Raw genomic sequence first — 21,130 nt, 5'->3', positions numbered from 1 at the left:
TAATAATAACTTATATATTAACAGAACAAAAAACAAAAATACTATGAACTCAGTGTTTTTCAAGGGCTTTGATCGGTTCAACAAATTACCTAATGCAATTAAAATAGTCCATCTCTGAACATGTTCAAAAATGAATTGAAGAAATTTGTTTTAAATTTACAAATATGATATGTATTATGTCTTTGTTACCTGTAGCTGTAATTTGTATAATTCCATTCATCTAATGTTCGTTATATATTTCAAAGAATTATGTAATTTATCTTTCTACATGTTGCATTGAAATTTTTCGAATGTATAATGTTGCTGTTTTTGTAGTAATGTCTTTAAATATATTTTATTGAACTTATGTTTGTCATACATTTAAGTCATTTCTATATGTAACACATACCTTTTTTTTTATTTCTAACATTCTAGTTGATTTGTATATTATTAGGATATCCTATTTAAATAAAGATCTATCTATCTATCTATCTATCTATTAATCATCATCTTCATCTTCATCACGAACGAGTCTCTGATGTGTTCAGCTGTGATGGCGTCATGACAACAGAATTCAGTGTGGGGACGGAGTGAGAGAGTAATAGATAGAGAAAAGGTGAATAGAGAATAGAGGAACAGAAACTCGGAGAGGGAAATATAGGTATCACGCAGCTGTACGCTTTAAACTTTCTCGACGAATTTTTGCTATTTTGGCTTGCGGAAATCGTCAGATTATATATTTTTCGTTATCCTTGAATTATTTCCTTCAAAATAAAAAAAAAATAGCTGCGCTCGAGAATATCGAAGTGACGTTATTTTTTTTACAACTTTGCTGCCCTCCCCTTTCTTTACGTCACTCTCAAATTGTCAGATTACTGGAATATACACTTTTTAGCAGGTAATTAACTCACCCTACCTTAATCTGACGCGCTCGAGAATTTCTGATGATCAATTTTTTTTTACTAATCTGATCGTTTATCCCTCACAGGCAGCCTTATATATTGGACTCATATTTGGTGGAGGTACTCAACCGGTTACCAGGTATACCCCTGTTTATTAATCTGCCGCGCTTTAGTAAATCCCGAAATCCCCGGCTTGGGCTCCTCTACTATAAGTTTGTTATTGCTCACAACAGCTGCAAACTTAGGATGAATGAAAGCAACTATTTTCACATTCAGAGAATTAGGGATAAACTGCTTGCCAATCCCGACGGGTCTAGATTCTTCTGGTCGGTAGCTAAAGCTGCTAATCAGAACTTTACAAAATTCCAATTCCACTACTAACACAAGCGGATGGTTCAATTTAAAAATCTATAGTCGCTTCCCCCACCAATGAAAAGGTATATATTATATAACATTTTTTTCTTCTTATCATCTAGCTATTCCCGAGTAAAACTTTTTTGGAAATATTAGGTTGTTTCAATAGTTTTGTCGTTTCCATTGACATGTGTTTCTGTAGGTCTATATGTCAATATATAATGAATTCTACTGTGTCGTGGAATATTCTGATCGATAGAGAATGTTCTCCAAATTTAAATTTTTTGTCTCTTTTCAGAGTATTACCATGTGATAGTTAAGCGATTTCCTGCCAATTTTTCCTTCACTGAGACGTTACAGTTCAAAGTACTCATGAAAACGGACAAAACTTTTGTATCACAACCTATATAGGTTGTGATACGTCATTTTAGTTCTTTCAATTTTCTATGAAACACTGGTACTGAGTATTTTTTTAATATAGAAGGAACCGTTTATCCATGGAACCAATAGAATAGTACCTCATAATTATTTAACATATGCCAGAAAAATTATTCATGGAATAACTGAGAAATTTCAGGAAATCAGGATACTTTTCCCACATTGGTCACTCCGATTGGTCTGCTAGATTACCTGATATGACACCTTTGGATTTAGTTAAAAGACACTTCATTGTGATATTTTTACTGAACAGTTTACAAAACCGTAACACGGGTTCGCTATATAATAGCTTTCTCCGAAGACGACGAATGAAGCCACATTTTAGAGATTTTTTTTATAAAATATACTCCGATTATTTTGTCTTTTTCAAAAGTTTAGATGGGGACTTTTTACGTTTTCAGGAATGTAAAGGTACACTTTCATTCTCTTCACCTTGATATTTTACGATATATAAATTTGTTTTTTCAAAGTTTTTCATAAATATTCCCGACCTTTCACTCCTGGTTGCAACCCTGTATACACCAATATTTGTATTTACATTTGTATTTACTTTTACCAATGCTTCAACGTACTCGCTAATTTGTCCTAAGTTAAAATTAAAACTTATGATGTTTCTAATTTCATATCTCTGAAAATGATCATAAAACCGTTTTTTTTTTTCGAAATGAATGTCTCTAATGAAATGAGTATATATTTGTAATGGTTGGATCATTGTTTACTTCTGAAATAACTGTAGTTTCAAATGGAAACTTGACCAATCAATATATTTTGACTGTAAATCCTTAGACCATTGTCTAAAAATAGACAATTCTTAGACAATGACTGAATAACATAATGCTGCTATCTAGGAGACAATTTCAAAAGTTAGTAACGAAGAAATGTTAGAGGGGATCGTACTGTGCGTAAGATGGCAGCATTGCAGTACAATGTCAGATAAAAAACCCGGTAAACTTATTGTTTATTTATTTGTGAATGCATATTTTGTTAATCGATAATTTGTGAAAATTTAAAGATATTTCGTGGAACCTAATCAGGAACAGCAAAATTGGTAGATGAAATCATTGTTGTGCTTTCGAATCAGCAAATTGTTTACCGAGTAAGTATAAGTAAATCAACTCAGGTAGAGGTTAGACGTGACTAATTTCACGTTAACGTCAATTATTATTTTTAGTAGAAATTGGAAGTGACTATAGCCACGTTTGCGTAACTTATTGTCTCAATTAGAGGTAGAAGTGGCTGAATAACCTCAATTATTGTTTTAATAGAGTTCAGAAGTGACTATATTGACGTTAACGTCAATTATTGTTTTCAGGAAAGATTAGAAGTGACTATTCACCGTAAATTAATATTGCACTGTTTGGTATTGGATAAGACAAAGCAATACTTTTGGGCTCTGGTTCCATCTGGTTATTTACGAAGTGTTTGTAGTAATGGATGTAGATGTGGATGACTTGGACCTTGACAACGATGAAATCAAGGGATTTCTCAAGCATAAGCTGATGGAATTGAAAGCTAATAATGCCAAAATATCACAAACTATTAGCGAAAGAAAGAAACATATTCAGAAGTTAGTTGAAATTAATAATGATGAAGTAGATGAAGAGTCTGTTAGCATATCACCCACATGGAAGAAACTGTTTAATGGGAAATATTCTCTGGGATTCACCATTCAAAATAATGGCACAAGGTAAGATACTTTTTTCATTGTTTCCCTTTATTCTTAATCTTCAAAAAAAGTCGCCAAAAATACGTAACTGGAATTTTAATATGGTAAACAACTTCTAACATGTTAATAATTTCGATTAGTCAATTCCAAGCACCGAGTACAGATAAGCACTAGGAAACTATCGATAATTTATCACAATTCATTGAGTTTGATATAGGGCCTTGAAGACGGATACGTTTTGTACTCAGGTATGCTTTATTCTACCTTCCTCATTCAATAGACCTTGGGCGAATCGTTCTGATGGAAATCCTTCATCGTTATTGCATCCAAAAGGTTAGATGGGTCTTTGTCTGGTATGCCTAGCTCGAGATATCCCTGTATGGAGTAGTTGAACAGTTCGAAATCGTACCTGAAAAAAAATTTAGGGTCTTCCATTAAGCGCTTCATTTATTTGAATTTAAATAAAACAAAGTTTGTGTGAGATATCATCGAAATTTTTCATTCGTTTGAAAGACAAAACATAATATCGTTCAAATGTCCTCCACAGCTTCTCATAGTGGAGCGCATCTGACTCCATGAATCAGGCTGAAATTGACCGATAGCATGGTTTATTATGGCTTTGAAGACCGCCGTGGTTTCTGGTTTATTCGCATATTCAAGAAAACCCCACCAGAAAAAGTCGAACCGGGTTGAATCGCACAATTTCAGTACCTAGTCAGTTGTCCGATGGTTTTCAAAGGCTTTATCAAAGGCGATGCGACAAATCACCTGATTTCTAATATTGGATAAAAAAACCTTTTGTCTGATTTATACCAAGTTTTTTATTTGTTATGACCGGTTTTGGTTTATTAAACCATTCTGTTTTGATTATACGAAATTCTCTCAAAGTGTTTTCGATAATATACAATTTGACATTTTCTATCTTTGACAGTCCTTATTCACGAGAGTAAATTCATAGACTTCAGTTTCGAGATCAGATAATTAAAACACGCCCAAAGTCCAAAAGTTTGTCAGCCAGGGCAATTTTTTTAATTCATGGGAACATGCTTGGAAGATCAACAGAAAAAATCCATCAGATCAATCGTTTGACTCACCGTTGAAGTTGAAAATTCGTCTTCAATATGAAAAGCGTATGAGTTAGTTAAAGCCGTCAACTTGACATCCTGCAGAGAATACGGTAGGTAGTTTCCAAAGAACGTTGGACCATGTGCCAAACATCACATGGTGCCAAAGGGAGTACATGTCTGTAAACCCCATCAAAAGTGTAGTAATCCTCTACCAGTAAGATGAATCTGGACTGTCAACTTAACTTTCTCCAACGGTGGGGTTATTCCATTTGCAGCGGTAGTGGAGTATTATTGTAATCATCCTTGATAGAAACTCATCTGGAATGCTTACTTAGAAAAAGTTTCACACAAACCCAGACTTCACCTACGACACAAGGAATATGTGGAAGATTTTGGAGCTTAGGACTCTAAACAAATCCATTGACAATATCAGATGGCTTAATCCCATTATGTAGTATAGTGTAATATTGTGATTCTCTTCCCTTCATTTGATTCGGGTTTTACAACTCAAGGGTCTAATTGGTTTCATTATAATCGTTTAGCCAATACCATTTACCGTGAAACCTACTATACGGAGCAATTTTCTGGTGGCATAGCAGAAGGTTCAGACCAAACTCTATTGTACATGACATTTGACACACTCATCAGCAACTATGGCAGTCCTTCCAGACCAACCACCTCTCCACATCTTGCTGGAGAGGGAAACTATGTGGAAAACATACTGTTGGGACTGAAAGTCCCAACATTCTTGAAATTACCTCAGACCTCATACCTTCAACAATCAACTACAGGTGCAGGTGTATTCAGACGCAGGCCAAGGACAGATATACCAACCTATCTAGGAACTTGACGACTATATTTCAGGCGAAAATCTACGTCATTCATTTGATAGAATATATTAAAGAACATCCAAGTGACTCTAGAAACACCTGGCTCTGTGGGATGGTAGTAAGCTGCCAAAAAATACTTAGCTGTAGTCGGCTACAAAATATAATAACTTAGAGACAAATTCTATATTGTCATAGACATAAATTCTATGTAGCCCAATGTCTTTTAGTGGGTCTACAACATTAGCAGAATATTTCCTGGCTTGACGTGGGCTTACTCAGAACACGAGGCTATTGGGCATAGTTGTCGATAGCGATGGCGATGGAAGAAAAAAAATATGCCCTTAGGTAGTGTTGTCAAAATATTTTACAGGTGCGAGTACCCATACGTGTGGTATCTGGTAAAGAGAAATTCACCTGTAAATGTGGTACAGCTGCAGAATCTGCGACCTCGTCAGCTGCGAGTAATACTTGGCCACTTGATTCCCGGTGTTTCCCTTTCCCGCGTTCCTCCACTCTGGCCGAATCAGGTGGCCTAGATGCGCCATTTCGATGAGGTATTGTTGGTCCTCCTGAAGGGTCTCGGTGTGGGCGATCACCTGGAAGTCGAACATGCAGGGCGTGCAGAACTCAACGATGGGGCTCCAGTGCATGTCTAGTCGTTCGCCCTGTCGCACCGAATCCACCAGGTACTCGACGAATTCCGGAAATGTCGGCCATTTTTGGGAGAAGACGCTGCGCTGTTGCTGAAACGAATATATCAACAATACATAAAAGGTAGTCTTGATGCCTGATATCAGTTGAAAAAAAAATAATTTTTCATACCCGTAGTTCAACCCCAAACATTTAAAAAAATTTTTGGACATATTTTTTTATGATGTGGCATTAAAAAATACATATAACCCCCAATTTTAACACTTCTATTATCAACCACTATTTTTTGATAGCCATTTTAGCAACTCAATCATTTCTAACCCTGATGATAGATCAGTTATTCCCGTCAGGCGTCTACCGGTGTTGCACAGCCGTGGTGTATACCTGGCAAATCGCGTGCTATTGCACACCACGGCTGTGCAACGGCACGCGATTAGTCATAAAGAAATCAATGAAAATGTTGTCGAAGCCAGCATTTTGAATGGCAAGTTCCGAGGTTAAAATATATTAATACCATGAGTCCCTATTATACCCAGTGATGTGCCAATTCAGATTGACATTTGCAATGACTATTAATAAGTGCTAAGCTTATGTTTTTCACACGGATCATTATACGTGGCATGCTTTCAACTGGGAAAACCTTCAAATTTGTTTGTTTTAGTTAAACATAGACCGAAAAACGTTATACAATAGGAAAAAAGGTGAAATTTTTGCGACCTGCGCGCAACGGTAGAAAGCAATCGGAGGAACAAAGATGCACATATTTGCGATTAAAATTGTTTCTGTTTAGTGTAAATGTACAGTCTCCTGAATAACCAACCACTATTAGTCCATCTCATTATTGAATTCAAAATAATTTTGGTCAAGACAGGAAATGAGGGTTATAAAGATAACTTGTTTAATTATGGGCTTAGTATTCTTTTGAGTTAGAAAATTATTGCAAATAAAACAATACAAAGCATCCAAATTATGGGTCGCTTTTCTTCCCGAAATTTTGTCATACTTCGCAAAAATTTGTTCTTAACTTTTCGACTATTTCTCGTTTTCCTCCAAAGAAATCCCATGTAATGCATAACTTTTCTCAAGCTTTCGTAGGAGCCAGCATAGTTATTTTCGGATTTGAATTTATGATGTATGCGCCGAAGAGTTGGAACCTTTTTATCGACAGTATAATAATTAATAATAAATCTTCGAAGCAATCCTTTATCAAAACCATCTAAGTTAGTTTTAGCTGCGGCTTTCTTTCTTTTTATATTTGGTGTCAACAAAGCAGCGGCTTCTCCATTCTCAATCGATTTCATTTCCTTTGAAATTCTTTGTATACTGCTTAAACTTACGCCAGTTGCCATAGCAGCTCTTTCTTGAACTTTTTTAAAGTCCTTATAGGTTTATTTTCTGCCACTTCTCGTTGCATAAAAAATTACATTGGCTATAACTTCCCTCGTTTGAATTGTCAGCAATTTACGATTTAGGTTTGATTTAAACTCCATCCTGGTTACAATACTCAAATTGTACCCTTTACGCTTTATTTCTGCTCGGACTCTACACTTGGTTAACCCGCGAAACCCACTTCACAACAGACAAATTCGATTGTCTGGGCTGTGGGCGTGTCCACTCCTGATTTTGAAACTTTTTCCTACTCTTGACAAACTGTAAATGTTATACACACTATAGCACTGAGAGATTAATATTATTTGTAAGTGTTATTGTTTTGATAGAAATAATTCATGTGACAGAACGTTTGCCGGGTCAGCTAGTATTTCTATATACTGTTATTTATGAAAGTAGTGAATCTGTGGGGATATCGACATTTTTTCAAGTGCAACCACTGAATTGTAGTAGAATCTTAGATCTAGATTTTATGAACTTTGTGTGGTTAGCTCTGGCAGTAGTTTTGCATTATTCAACACCATAGATTACTCCAGAAGCTTGTTGCTATTTTCTTGTTGAACGCTTTCTTAATAATCCGACAAAAATACTCCTGTACAACGAAATTTTAACTCTTCGCGATGCACGTTTCATCAAATAAGTTGGTGTTACCAGGGGATGATTGATCATACCATAGTATTAACGTACCGAAATGATTGTTACAATTCTTGTGTATAGAAGAGAAGTGTCGACTTTCTATAGTAGCCCTCAACAAGATCTGCACTTTGTCAGCGTCCGAATTTGGAATGCTATAAGGGTGAACTATTAACAATATTTGAGGGATACTACATAGCTGATACTCTTCTAACAATGCTTCTACCAACTACAACCTCACCTTTCTTCTGTATCTGTACTTCATGATGATTTCGTTGCCGAGTTTTTTGTGATGTGTATGTGGCAGAGCATATTGGAGTTTGTCCCGATAAGCGGAAAGCAGTCGTTCTAGCGGATGGCGTACTATTAAAAACGAGATGGATGTGTTGAAAGCCTTTCGCAGAGCGAACAGAGAAGGACGGGGATATCTTTGCCTCGCTAAAGTCATAGGCACTAGTTTGCTCTTCTTCAAGAACTGAGGACTGTAGCTGAAAGCAAAAAAATTGATTGACCACCTCTTTGTATCAATTTGACTGTCATATTGGCTTACCCTGCTAATATGTTGAAGTTGTACATCCAGGAAGTGCTGGCAGCTTTGAAGACGTTGCACCAGACGAGATGGTGCTTATTGTCTACCAGAAATTCCCATGGGTTGGGCCTGTGTAGGCTGTCGTTACCTTGGCGGTCCAAGCCTAGAAGTTTGCAGGTTTTTTTCATGTGCTTTCGTCGCAAATCGAGCCTTTTTCCTATCAGGGACAAGTTTTGATTCACATTCGGTTCGATGACCAATTTTCGTCTGTAGGCTATCTGCAAAATATCGAATTAGTGCCGTAGCTGAGGAACAAGAAGGAAATATGGGATTTTTTTGGAAGAATTGTTTTACCTTTCACAGGCAAAACCATATCCGGCTCGAAGGACCAATGTGAAATAACACTCGAAAGCGACGGAAAAGTTATTCAGGAATACTTATGGTAGAGAATTGAAATTTTGAAGCTAGGAGGACGAAGAAAAAATCCAAAACTGATAAGAAAGGCTGTCATAAACTCTTGTCTAGACGGTCTGCATATGTAAAGTTCAAACAGACCCTTCTCTTCTCTCACTACTAGAAACTTGAGAGTATATGCTTCACAGAGCGTTCCAATAAAAATTTGACCCGTTAGCTATAACCCAAAATTGGACGTGTGATAAAAAATTCAAAAAACCTTACAATTTATTTGTCATTTCTTTAGTTTGTGTAATTGACTACTTATTTATGTTGTAGAAAACCGGTCGTAGCAATACAATAACTGGTGGAAATTAGACAAAAGTGTTTTCATTCATTTCATTGTAGACATTTAAGTATGTTTTGGACGGATATAGCATTCAACAACACGTGCAAATATTAATATTGTTTTATCAAAATGGGTGTTTGTTCGGGCAATGTCCGAGAACCGTCTTACCGAGAAGGATATTCGCAATGTGGTGGATGAATTTGAGTCCACTGGTTCGATAAGTGATCGACCAATACCCATACGTCGACAGAACGAAAGATGTGCCGAAGTCATTGCCACTGTCTGTGAAAGTTTGCAGGAGAATCTGAGGCGGTCGTTTTTGCGTCGCTATATAAGAACTCGGCCTTTCGCAGACCATAACTTGGCGAATATTGCGAGTAGGGAGGGTGACTGTAGGTCCACAGCACTTAGGCCACATGTGACCCATTGTACATCCTCCCGAGGAGTTGTTCTTCTAGGTCATCGTCCATTCTGTCCTTTCCAGGAAGGTGGACAGGTCACTGGGAGACATCTCCTTTATATCGGCAGGTGTAGGTCAAGACTCGCCAAACACACACTCTCTTATTGACGTTAACTCCGGACACTCGCATAGGACATGCCGGATTGTTTGATCTTCCTGTTCACACATCCTGCATAGAGGTGTGTCCACCAGCCTCATATTATGGAGGTGTTTCCTTAGTTGACAGTGGCCAGTCAGAAATCCTACTGCTAAGCGTAGATTTTTCCTGGTCATCGCCAGATATTTCTTCGGCGCCAGCTTCCCAGAGTCGCCCAAGGTGATCCTGGCAAGATTACATCCTTTGATTCCATCCCATCTCTTTAAGGATTGAGCATGGGTGTAACATTTGACTAGTTCCGCAATTTTTGAAGTCATCAGGCCGTGGGTGCCACTGGGTCCTAAAATTCTTAGTCCGGCCGCTTTCTTAGCTAAAGAGTCGGCAAAGCGATAACCTTTACTCCTGTCGTGCCCTTTAACCCACCTCAGGATAATGTTATTATCTACCGAGGCTTTGACTAAATCTTGGTGGCACTCTAGTACTAGCCCTGAGGTAACACGCTGTCTGTTCAAGGCTGATAGTGCTTGTCTGCTATCAGTGCAGATTGTTATGTTTTTGCCAGAAATTCCTTTCCTGGTTATTTCTTTTGTCGAATTTGGGACGATACCAGTCCACATGAGATCCAAGAGCATCTAATGCATCCCGAAAAAGTCACTGTTTGGTGTAGATTTTGGGCTGTTGGTGTCATCGGTCCATATTTCTTTGAGAGCTACGTTGGTCAGACCATTACTGTCAAGGGCGAGCACTATATGTCCTAAATTCACCGGCAGTTTTTCTTCCCGGCCTATTTTCATGTGACTTGATGCACTTATTGCGTTACTGGAGTAATTGAAGGACGAAATCTCGGAAAATCGGCCCCATTTTAAGAAAAAATTGCATGAATTGGATTTCGAATTGCTTCCGCATCCACCATATATAAGTATATGTATAGTAGGTATGGTGAGTGTATACTCACAGCACTTAGGCCACATGTGACTCATTGTACATCCTCCCGAGGAGTTGTCCTCCTAGGTCATCGTCCATCCTGTCCTTTCCAGGAAGGTGGACTAGGAAACTTCTCCTTTATATCGGCAGGTGTAGGCCAAGACTCGCCGAACACACACTCTCTTTGGCAACCTTGAGGTATCCCACGATGGCCTCTGCGAAGGTTTTGGCAGGTACAGCGACATTACTGTCGTTGCGCGGCTTCTTCAACCTTCCTGGGGTTCCCCTAGTGGAGGTGTTCAAGTGAGGACGCTTTCCTGCAGTGGCAGCCGGTTTCTTGCCTTTATTTAAGGCGGAGATCTTGGCGCCTGCCGCAAGAAGTGCCCTTGCTGTTGGAGGTGGAGTGGGGGAGGATGAGAATGCACTTATAGTTGCCGCCACTCCAGCCTCTTTCGCTCTCTTTCTCCTTTTGGCCTCGGCGTCGCAAATGCGCTTACGCCTTGGCCTTTTTATTACATTACGACGTGACATGCTATGTCCAGCCTCATTCCAAGCGGTACATAGGGGTGGACATTTCTGTTCATCCCCAGCCACCGCCAAAGATTGAGGTGAGCACTGTCCAGTCTCGGGATTGGTTTTTGTTGTGTCTGTTTTGTTTGTTTCATGTATGTGTGTTCCCACGAGTTGCAAGGGAAGAGTTGGTCGCCTCTGGCAGAGCCCCAGAGGAAGGCTGATTACAATGGGGTTTCGCCCGGTTCCTCAAGGGGATCGTTCGTAACCGCATATCACACATATTGGCTTCCTGGATAGGGTCCCCAGTCCCCTGGCTGTTCCTCTATCCGCAACCTGGGGACGCGCCCGATAGGTAGCCCAACTCACGGGCCGCATCCATCGTATTCTTCAGATCTGGCCTCTAGCGACTTTTTCTGCTCTCAGACCCCAAGAGAATACTCGATGGAAAGAAACTTAGCTCTGATGAAGAGGCAATCGTCGGAACTGAGGTTTATTTTGAGGTTAAAAACAAACAGCACTATAAAAATGGCATTAGGAAAATTGTATGGCTGCTATAATTGTTTTATTACCCTCGAAGGCAACTATAGTGAATAATTAAATGAAATTTCATCAACATTTTTTTTTTCAGTGTTAGCCTACGAAATTTTCAGCCCAACATAAACAAGGAATGGTCAAGTTTTTGTCAAAACGCTCTGAATTATCAGAATTTTGGTAGCTTTCTGTTTTATTTTTAATGATAATGTTTACTATGAATAGACACTAATTTGATTCATCATGATTGATGAAATTGAAATTTTTGGTCGAATATATACAGAATGAAACACAATAAATTGGAAGTTTCGTTCACAAGAGCAGTGACGTCTTCAGTCGAGATATACTACATGGATCAATAAGTCCCGAGACTAACCCAGAGATGGCGCTCTTAGTAAACCAGTAACCACGTCTTTCTAGAGTGCTAACCTTTGCTTGAAACGTGTCGAAATTTTAAGTCGATCGGACCAGAAACAGCTGAGTTATCGAGGTTAGAGTAAAGTCGTTTTGTAGTTTGTTTAAAAAATGGAAAAAACCGAGTTTCGTGTTCTGATAAAACATTGTTTTTTAATGGGTAAAAACCCCGTGCAAGCGAAAGAATGGATTGAAAAATGTTACCCGGACTCTTGTCCATCAAAAGCAACGATTTGTCGGTGGTTTGCCGAGTTTAAACGTGGTCGTACCGACACAAATGACGCAGAACGCTCGGGTAGACCTGTGGAAGCTGTTACACCGGAAAATGTGAGTGAAGTGACAAAAATTGTAATGAAAGATCGTAAAGTGAAGCTCCGTGAGATTGCTGAGATGACACAGATATCATATGGAAGTGTATTTACTATCCTTCATGAAAAATTGAGCATGAAAAAGGTTTTTTCTAAGTGGGTGCCGCGATTGCTTTCGATGGAACAAAAACAGCAACGAGTCGATGATTCAGAAAGCTGTTTATCGCTATTTACTCGCAACAAAAAAGATTTCTTGCGTCGTTACGTGACCATGGACGAAACATGGATACATCACTACACTCCAGAGTCAAAGCGGCAGTCATCTGAGTGGCGCACAGCTGGCGAAAGCCGTCCGAAACGTCCGAAAACGCAGCAGTCAGCTGGCAAAGTGATGGCGTCAGTTTTTTGGGATGCGCATGGCGTGATTTTCATTGACTACCTCGAAAAAGGTAAATCGATCAACAGTGATTATTATATTGACTTACTGGTACGTTTGAAGGAGGAAATCGCAAAAAAACGACCGCACATGCAGAGAAAAAAAATCCTTTTTCACCAAGACAATGCACCTTGCCACAGGTCGATGAAAACAATGGCAAAATTAAACGAATTGGGCTTTGATCTGCTTCCCCACCCCCCATACTCACCAGATTTAGCCCCCAGTGACTACTGGCTCTTTGCTGATCTTAAAAAAATGCTCCAGGGAAAAAGATTTGGCTCAAAAGAGGAGGTCATCGCTGAAACTGAAACTTATTTTGAAGCGGAAGATACATTTTTTTATAAACATGGTATTGAAAAATTGGAAAAGCGTTGGAACCATTGTATCACCCTAAAAGGAGATTATGTTGATGAATAAAAAAAAATTTGTAAAAAAAATGTTGTTTTCATTGTTAGTCTCAGGACTTATTGATCCATGTGTTAGTAGTCTTGACGTACGAAATAAGGCAGGTCGGGCGACTGACTGTGTGATATGATTTCGTATAGAATAATGTAAGAATGGTTATACCTAAAACAGTTGTTTTCTATTTACCTGTTGTGAATAGGCGGCTTGACTGGGCACAGTCCTCATGTAGTGATCCGTAGCCACCAATAACACCAGCAACACCGGAAAAACGCATACCGCCGTGAAAAACACCACGCATCTCCTAACGACTCTCCATCCACTCACTTGAGCCTTCCTTCTCCTTCTCAGTCTCATGTTTTCAGTCAGCTCCGGATGGACCTCTGGAAGAGACTTCCGCGATCCATTTTGCTTGTATCAAACATATCTACGTCACCTATAAAACAAACTTATTGATAATATTCGATCCGTGACCATTCAAATTGTATACTTTCTGTCGAGAAAGTACCGGAAATCGATTATTCAAAAAGCCCGCGAGAAGCGAATGTCGAAATTATTTTTGTAGCTAGTAGTCTAACCAATAAGTTCAAAAACATGAAAAATGGAGATAAGGGTCCGCGCGGCTGTTACGGCATACGCGCGCTGCCGCAAAAGAGAGTTTATCAAAAGAAATAATTTTTTTATAACATAAAATGTCATTTTAAAAATTAAAAAAAATCTAGTATCTTTTTAACACTTGAATGAATCGAGTCCCGTAGAGAAAAAAGTTTTATCACCATTTTTCAAAAAGTTATACAATTGTTACCTAACAAATTTTTTCCCAATTTCCGTTGGCACAATTAATGGGATGAAAGGTATAAATAATTGGCCTATAAATTTAAAACTTTATCTCTATTTTTCATGTTTTTGAACTTGTTGATTAGACTATAGGTTGGTACAATTGCGAAGCAATCCGAACACGAAGAAAATATGAATTTCACTAGTTCGGACTTCCATTGTCTATTAGATAAAATGATTTGAAATCCCTGAAACAAGTAAAAAAGAATAATTAAAAAAAGAGAATAGTTGAAAATAACAATTATATCACCACAACAATTATATCACTTTCACAATGGAGAAGGAAATCCACAATGAATTGCCATTCTTAGACGTTTTGGTGAAGAGGACCGACACTAAGTGGGAAACATCTGTTTACCGAAAACCCACTCATAAGGGACAGTATCTGAACCACGAATCCAACCACCATCAATCGACAAAAAGAGGAATCATCAAGACTCTATTAGACCGTGCTTTTGGGCTTTGTAATACACAGGAAGGTCTCGAGAAGGAACTAGACATCATCAAAAGTGATCTTCAGCGGAATGGATACTCCAAAGCGATGGTAGAAAAGACTTTGGCCAAAAGACAGCAGGAGCCTCGCAAGGAAGAGAAGCCGTCACAACCAGTGCTTTCACTTCCCTACATCAGAGGATTATCGGAGAGGATAAGAAGAATTGGTTCCAAGTACAACATTAGAACCTGTTTTAGATCCGGTAACACTATCCGTAGCAGCCTCACGAAAACCAGGCCCCCAAACGCGGACTGCGATTCCAAGAATTGCATTTACCGGATACCCTGTGAGTGCGGAAAATCCTATATTGGTGAAACTAAGAGGCCATTGAATATTCGCATTGCCGAGCACAAGAAGCACACACAGCGAGGAGAAACCAGCAAATCAGGAATAGCAGACCATGTTTGGACCCATCAACACAACATCGAGTGGTCCCAAGCTGAGATCTTGCACAGAGAGGAACATTGGTTCAGGAGAAAATTTAAGGAAGCCGCATACATGTTGTCCAACAACGTATTCAGCCAGGCCAGCGTAGATATACGAAACATATGGAAACCCATCATCAAACGAGAAATGACCAACTCCCGCCAAATCGGTCATCTCTCACGGAATCAGTGAAGCGGAAAATGGAAAGTAGAGAAAGTGAAAGTATTTCAACGACCTATAAAATAGTCATCTCTCGGAGGAATCAGTCCAGTCATCACCCGAAGACGATTGTAGATACCAACAATCGAAACGTCGTGAACTAACGTGACTTGGAATCTCTACACTTTTTTATTTTTATTATTTTCTTTTTGCATTCCTTTAATTTTTATTTATTCAATTATTATATTTTTACTTGTAGGTTATTTTACTATCATTTCATTTCAGGTTTATTGTTGCTTAATATAATTGTTATTTTCAACTATTCTCTTTTTTTAATTATTCTTTTTTACTTGTTTCAGGGATTTCAAATCATTTTATCTAATAGACAATGGAAGTCCGAACTAGTGAAATTCATCACGAAACATTGTCAATCACCTTCAAACAAACGAAGAAAATATGTTTGTTAATGTTAACTTGTGGATTGCAACATACGTATTATTTGAATTTATATTTATTATTTTCACAGATCTAGCATTCCTCTGGGCAGTCTACAGCAGTTAGGTTAGGTCAAAAGTGAGTGGGTCTATTCGACTCTCCACCGTAACCCGCAAGCTTTTATTGTGGCTTACACCTATTCACACTCGACCACTTAAATCCAGCTTCTTAACGAAGCCGATTAGTTTGTATGATGTAAGTCGAATTGATTGATGTAATTTGGGTCGAATCAAAATCAAGCTTGTAGTTGAAGTAATTAGTAAGAAATAGAAATCGAAATCGGGTTCCAAAAGTGAAGGCAGTCCTTGAACAGCTGGCTAGAATATCGGATCACCTAAATCCTACATAACTGCTGATAAAGATTGCCGGAATTTTGGATTACTAAATCGTTGGTTCCTTGATGGTTCTTGGAGTTAGGATTACGATCAGAAGTTGTAAGATTCAATGCATTAAACCCTGGGGTAAGCCCCTATATTTTGTCTCTGATCATATTGATAATTATTCCTATCGAGAAAACGGATGAGAGGTATAGAACCTCATTTTTTTTTTGATTCTTATATTATTTTATTAATATTCAAACAAACAGGTAAACGTTATTCATTGTTTTATTGGATTGTTCCATTGGGGTAACTACTGTGTAAGTTCAAATGAAATGATCTACTTTGATGAGTATTGAAAAGGAAGTACAATATTTCTGTTATCTACTGTAGATGGCGTCCAAATGAGACCAGGTAATAATCGAAAGCCAAACCTCGCCCTTGCCTTCGCTAACTCAAGAGCTGGTCATTTCAGCCTTAGCAAAACTTACTAAAATAAGAAAATAGCAACAATTATTCCTCTCGTAATATCCTTCCTCGAGAAAAATAATATAATAAATTTATTTCAGTTTGGCTTTCAGTCTTCAAAAGGTACACAAGACGATATATTTTCACTCCTGGAAAACCTTTACACCAATCTTATTGAAAGAGAATCTGTGGCGGCCATGTTTTGTGACCTAACCAAGGCCTTCGATTGTGTGGACCACATTCTACTTCTTCGCAAGCTAGAAGTTTGCGGATTTAGAAGATCTGCATTACTTTGGTTTGAGACGTACCTTTCTCATCAGCCGCAGAATGTTCTATTAGATAAAATTCAATCATGGGAACTTTTCATTGGCAGTGGGGGCCCACAAGGTTTCGTTTTGGGACCGGTGTTGTTTCTCATTTACGTCAATGACTTAGTCCATGTTGACATAATTGGTGAATTCACATGTTTCGCTGACAACACCACTATCCTCTGGCATAGCAATACCGCCTCAAATTTACTTGATCAAAGAAGAGTGAAAGTGGAGAAAAACAAATTTTTGGGGCTCTTCATTGATGAAAATCTAAACTTTGATTCCCCCACTTATGTAGAAGACTAGCAGCAGAATGTCATGCTGCTAGAGAGTTGTTGCTAGAGAGTTGTTGCAAGAGAGTTAGACAGTACTATCATGAGATCAGTTTATTTTGCACAAATTGAGTCCAATTTACGTTGTGGAATTTGTTTCTGGGGGAATTGTGCACAATTTCGTTTCAATATGGTATTCTCTCTACATAAAGGATCCATCAGATATTTATGGAAGGGTAGCTACAGGGATTCATGCCGCCCATTATTTGTGAAGCAAAAAATTGTGACCTTAGCATCTGTTTTTACTTTGTCTGTCTGTCTTATCCACAAAAAAATATAAAAATCAGTTTAATAACCATCTCAACTTATAGTACACCTCAGTCTTACTTCATTTTCTTTTCAACACCTACTCTAGCCCTTACACAAAATTCTATCATTTTCAACAACAAGAAGTTATTTAATTACCTTCCCAATAATTTAAGGCATATATATAATGAAAAGAAATTCAGAAAGAGAGTAAAAGAATTCCTTGTTGAGAGGCCCCATTATAGTGTGGACGAATTCTACCAAGGCTCTGTCGAGTAATTGGCATGTAGCTTTGTGTAAACAAGTTATTGAAATCAACACGAAATGGCTATCAATGTTAATTACGTAGTATTATATATTTACATTTACTCAATATTCATTTACATACTTATACATACTTATATATACATACTTGAAGTTGTAAATCGATTTTAATAATTTTTTTTTAAATGTCAAGTACTAAAAGGTCTACCTTGGGACAAAATTTGAAATGTTTATTAAAGTTTCAGGGCATACTACGATATTTTTTCTTAGTCGAAAATCGGGATTTTTCATTAGCGACTTTTTTATTGAAAAAATTACTACGCCACTGGATTCAGAGTGCCTCTAAATAGGTGTGACCAAAATTTCATAAAAAAATATTCATTATTAACATAGTTATGACAACTCAAAAATTCGAAAACTCGCACAGCTAACAGTCACAATAATCATTTTTTTTATAATTTCAACAATAAAGTGCCGCCAGATAAAAAAAAAAACAAATAGCGTAAATATTTTTAATGAAAATAACGGAATTGCATTCACACAATTCAACTAACAATGAAGCAAAAAATTTTAATAAACGTAACTAATAACTAATTATTGAAATGTTTCGATTATGTGCAACAATTAATTCTAACTCATATTCTAGTAGCCTCTACTAATCCACCACGTATTTCGATACATGCGTCGTAGCGCTTACGAATGTTTCTGATTACGTTCCTTAGTTCTTGAGGGCTAATATCTGCACATACCTGTCGAATTCTTGCACAAAGTTCATTTCTATCTCTTGAGCGGTTTTTGCAAACCTTTTGTGTGAGAAGTCCCCAGAGAAAAAAGTCCAAATCTGTGAGGTCTGGAGATCTGGGTGGCCACTCTATAAACGGACTACCACGGCCTATCTATCGGTAATGTTTTCCTCAAAAAAGAAAGGACCAATAATTCGTTCGTTCAATATCCCACACCAGACGTTGATTTTTTGGGAATACTGGCTTTTACAGTTTGTTACCCAGTTAGGATTATCCGCTGCCCAATAGCGACAATTCTGTGATGACAGCACTCCATTTGTAGTGAAAGTGGCTTCGTCGGTATATAAAATATTTTTTAGGAAATTTCTATTGTTTAAATATTCCCCTTGGGCCCATAAACAATATTCTAGGCGTCTTGCTTCGTCGCCTTCTTGAAGTGTGTGTAAAAATTTTGGCTTGAAATGTTTAATATTCTTCGCCTTGAGACATCTCCGAATAGTTTCTCGTGGAATATTCAAATCTAAAGTAGCATTCCTTTTACTGGCATTAGGATTATTTCCGAAATAATCTAAAATGATTTGATCATTCCTGTCATTCCTGTTTCGTCTTTGTACAGGATTACTTTTTAACATCATTTTTGATACTGCACCAGTTTCATTGAATATTTTATTTATTTTATTTACTGTACCGCAGCTAAAACGAGGACGATCTGGATGTCTCTCATTAAATACTCTACAAACCTCTCTCTCTAGCATTTCTAACGTCATCTCCCGAAAGGCGTACAATTTCAATTTTCTCTCTTACGCTCAATCTTGCAGCCATGACACAAAATAATTCGAAGAACTGTAAGGTGAATATTGTTGACAATAGTACACTTGAATCTTTCACAAGTGTCAATTTGTAATATCATTTCCATGGCAACTAAGATTTAAATTGAAATATTAGGTCTCAGTTTTAGTCAATTTGCGTGAAAACTTGAATGTAATTCCGTTATTTTCATTAAAAATATTTACGCTATTTTTTTTTATCTGGCGGCACTTCACTGTTGAAATCATAAAAAAAAAAATTCTCATGGCTATATCTGTTGATATAGGGTGTTTTTTGTAACTGTTAGCTGTGTGAGTTTTCGAATTTTTGAGTTGTCATAACTTTGTTAATAATGAATATTTTTTAATGAAATTTTGGTCACACCTGTTTAGAGGCACTCTGAATCCAGTGGCGTAGTGATTTTTTCAATAAAAAAATCGCTAATAAAAAATCCCGATTTTCGACTAAGAAAAAATATCGTAGTATGCCCTGAAACTTTAATAAACATTTCAAATCTTGTCCCAAGGTAGACCTTTTAAAAAATGGGTCACACTGTATTTGTAACTGTTCAGCGCGGCCTAATATTGTTCTGTCCATATACTGTGCTCTTGTCTCTAAGCATTATTTTATAGCCTATATTTGTTTATTCAATATCCCATATACACGTTTTACTTCACTATACTTTGCCAATATGATGTTTAGATCTTGGGTAATAAAGCATATTTTGATTTGATTTGATTGATGAAACATTTTTAACTCCGAGAGCCAGTCAAGGGCCAATTTCGAAGTAGAGGGTGAGTGACTTTTTCATGAACATCGGTGCTGTTTGTCACAATTATGTGACAAAAAAATTGACTGTATTATTTTCAGTTTTCTATTCACTCTGTCTTGTTTTCGTTGGGCCATGCTGTAAATTAATTTCTGCGTTTGCAGATTCCATTCTGTAATCTGTTAATTTGGGCAATGATTGTGCCAACGTATCATTAATTTATTGCTTCTCCGTTATCAGGTACAAATATGTTTCTGTATATCGCTGTCATGGGTTGAACTGTTTTTATTTTTAATGAATCACAAGGAAATAATATGTAAATAAATCAACGCGTATTATCTATCTGTGACCATCTGAACTAAAATTTTTGATCTCTGATCAACGTGAATTCTTCCAACTTGTATACTTAAATTTCAAAAGGCTGAACCTACCGCAACCTTTCCAATACTCAAAACAAAAATGCAGTTGGAACATTATCTTACTTGCAGTTTCCAAAAAACACTAGTTCTTCCACTTATCACACATTATTTATACCACACAAATAATTATTTCGTAGACTCGATCAGATCAATATGCACTGCCCCTACATCTCGCGAACTGCAGGAAATTCTCTCACCCCTCCGGAAGATATGAATGGAAATAGGACTAAGGGAAGCGTTCATTGAGAGATTGTCAGATTTCTACTGCAGTAGCCAGTTCGATTTTTGATATAAATAATGGAGTCTGCGCCGTCCCTACCATTTAGGGTGGTGTGAAGATCCTTTGTTTTCGCTAATATGGGTCAAATCTAAATCGAGAGCATGCGAATTTTCCACCGCAGAAGTTGATGAATCGAGAACGTTAATTAAGAGGAATATCTAAAACATATTATACCGGGTGACAACGAAGTCTTTGTACACGACGCCATTCAGTTGTTTCTGGGGTGAGAAATTTAAAATTTGAAATCAAAGCATGGTTCTGTGGAGGCATTTCCAACGAAAAACAACTGAAAACCTATTTTGGTTCAACCAAAAATGAATCACATCTATACTCTGTTTTCTAAAAGTGAAAAATAATGAATGTTCATTATGAATGCAAAACGCTGAGTGTTCAATTAAAATTCTGTGATTTCGTTATGATTGGTCACATCTGGAATAGGCGGGTTTATAATAATTTACCAGGTTCACCAGGCATCGCCTCCTCCAGCAAATAATTTCAT

General features: G+C 37.5%; 2 protein-coding genes across 2 annotated transcripts in view; one reads left to right on the top strand and one right to left on the bottom strand.

Annotated features, from left to right (window-relative positions):
• The first annotated feature begins 2,572 nt into the window (after positions 1-2,572).
• The window catches only part of LOC111511438 (uncharacterized), a 28,452-nt gene continuing 9,894 nt past the window's right edge, over positions 2,573-21,130 (top strand). The window contains exons 1-2 of the mRNA XM_074174538.1: positions 2,573-2,769; positions 2,986-3,360. Of these exons, the coding sequence (XP_074030639.1) occupies positions 3,104-3,360 (257 nt within the window). The 5' untranslated portion in view covers positions 2,573-2,769; positions 2,986-3,103. The remainder of the gene's footprint in view (positions 2,770-2,985; positions 3,361-21,130) is intronic.
• On the bottom strand, positions 3,419-20,624 carry LOC111511435 (carbohydrate sulfotransferase 11). Its single transcript, XM_074174539.1, has 6 exons — positions 20,415-20,624; positions 13,455-13,701; positions 8,460-8,716; positions 8,151-8,397; positions 5,651-5,979; positions 3,419-3,748 (listed from the first exon to the last, which is right to left on the bottom strand). Exons 2-6 carry the CDS (start codon positions 13,620-13,622, stop codon positions 3,613-3,615), a joined length of 1,137 nt encoding a protein of 378 aa, XP_074030640.1. The 5' UTR covers positions 13,623-13,701; positions 20,415-20,624; the 3' UTR covers positions 3,419-3,612.

This window comes from Leptinotarsa decemlineata, unplaced genomic scaffold (genome assembly GCF_025532065.1).
Source record: "Leptinotarsa decemlineata unplaced genomic scaffold, Ldec_3_MD MMD2_tig00000591_RagTag_RagTag, whole genome shotgun sequence".
Classification (NCBI taxonomy): Eukaryota; Metazoa; Arthropoda; class Insecta; order Coleoptera; family Chrysomelidae; genus Leptinotarsa; species Leptinotarsa decemlineata.
The sequence above is the reverse complement of the archived record's forward strand: the minus strand, read 5'-3'. Positions and strand labels throughout refer to the sequence as shown.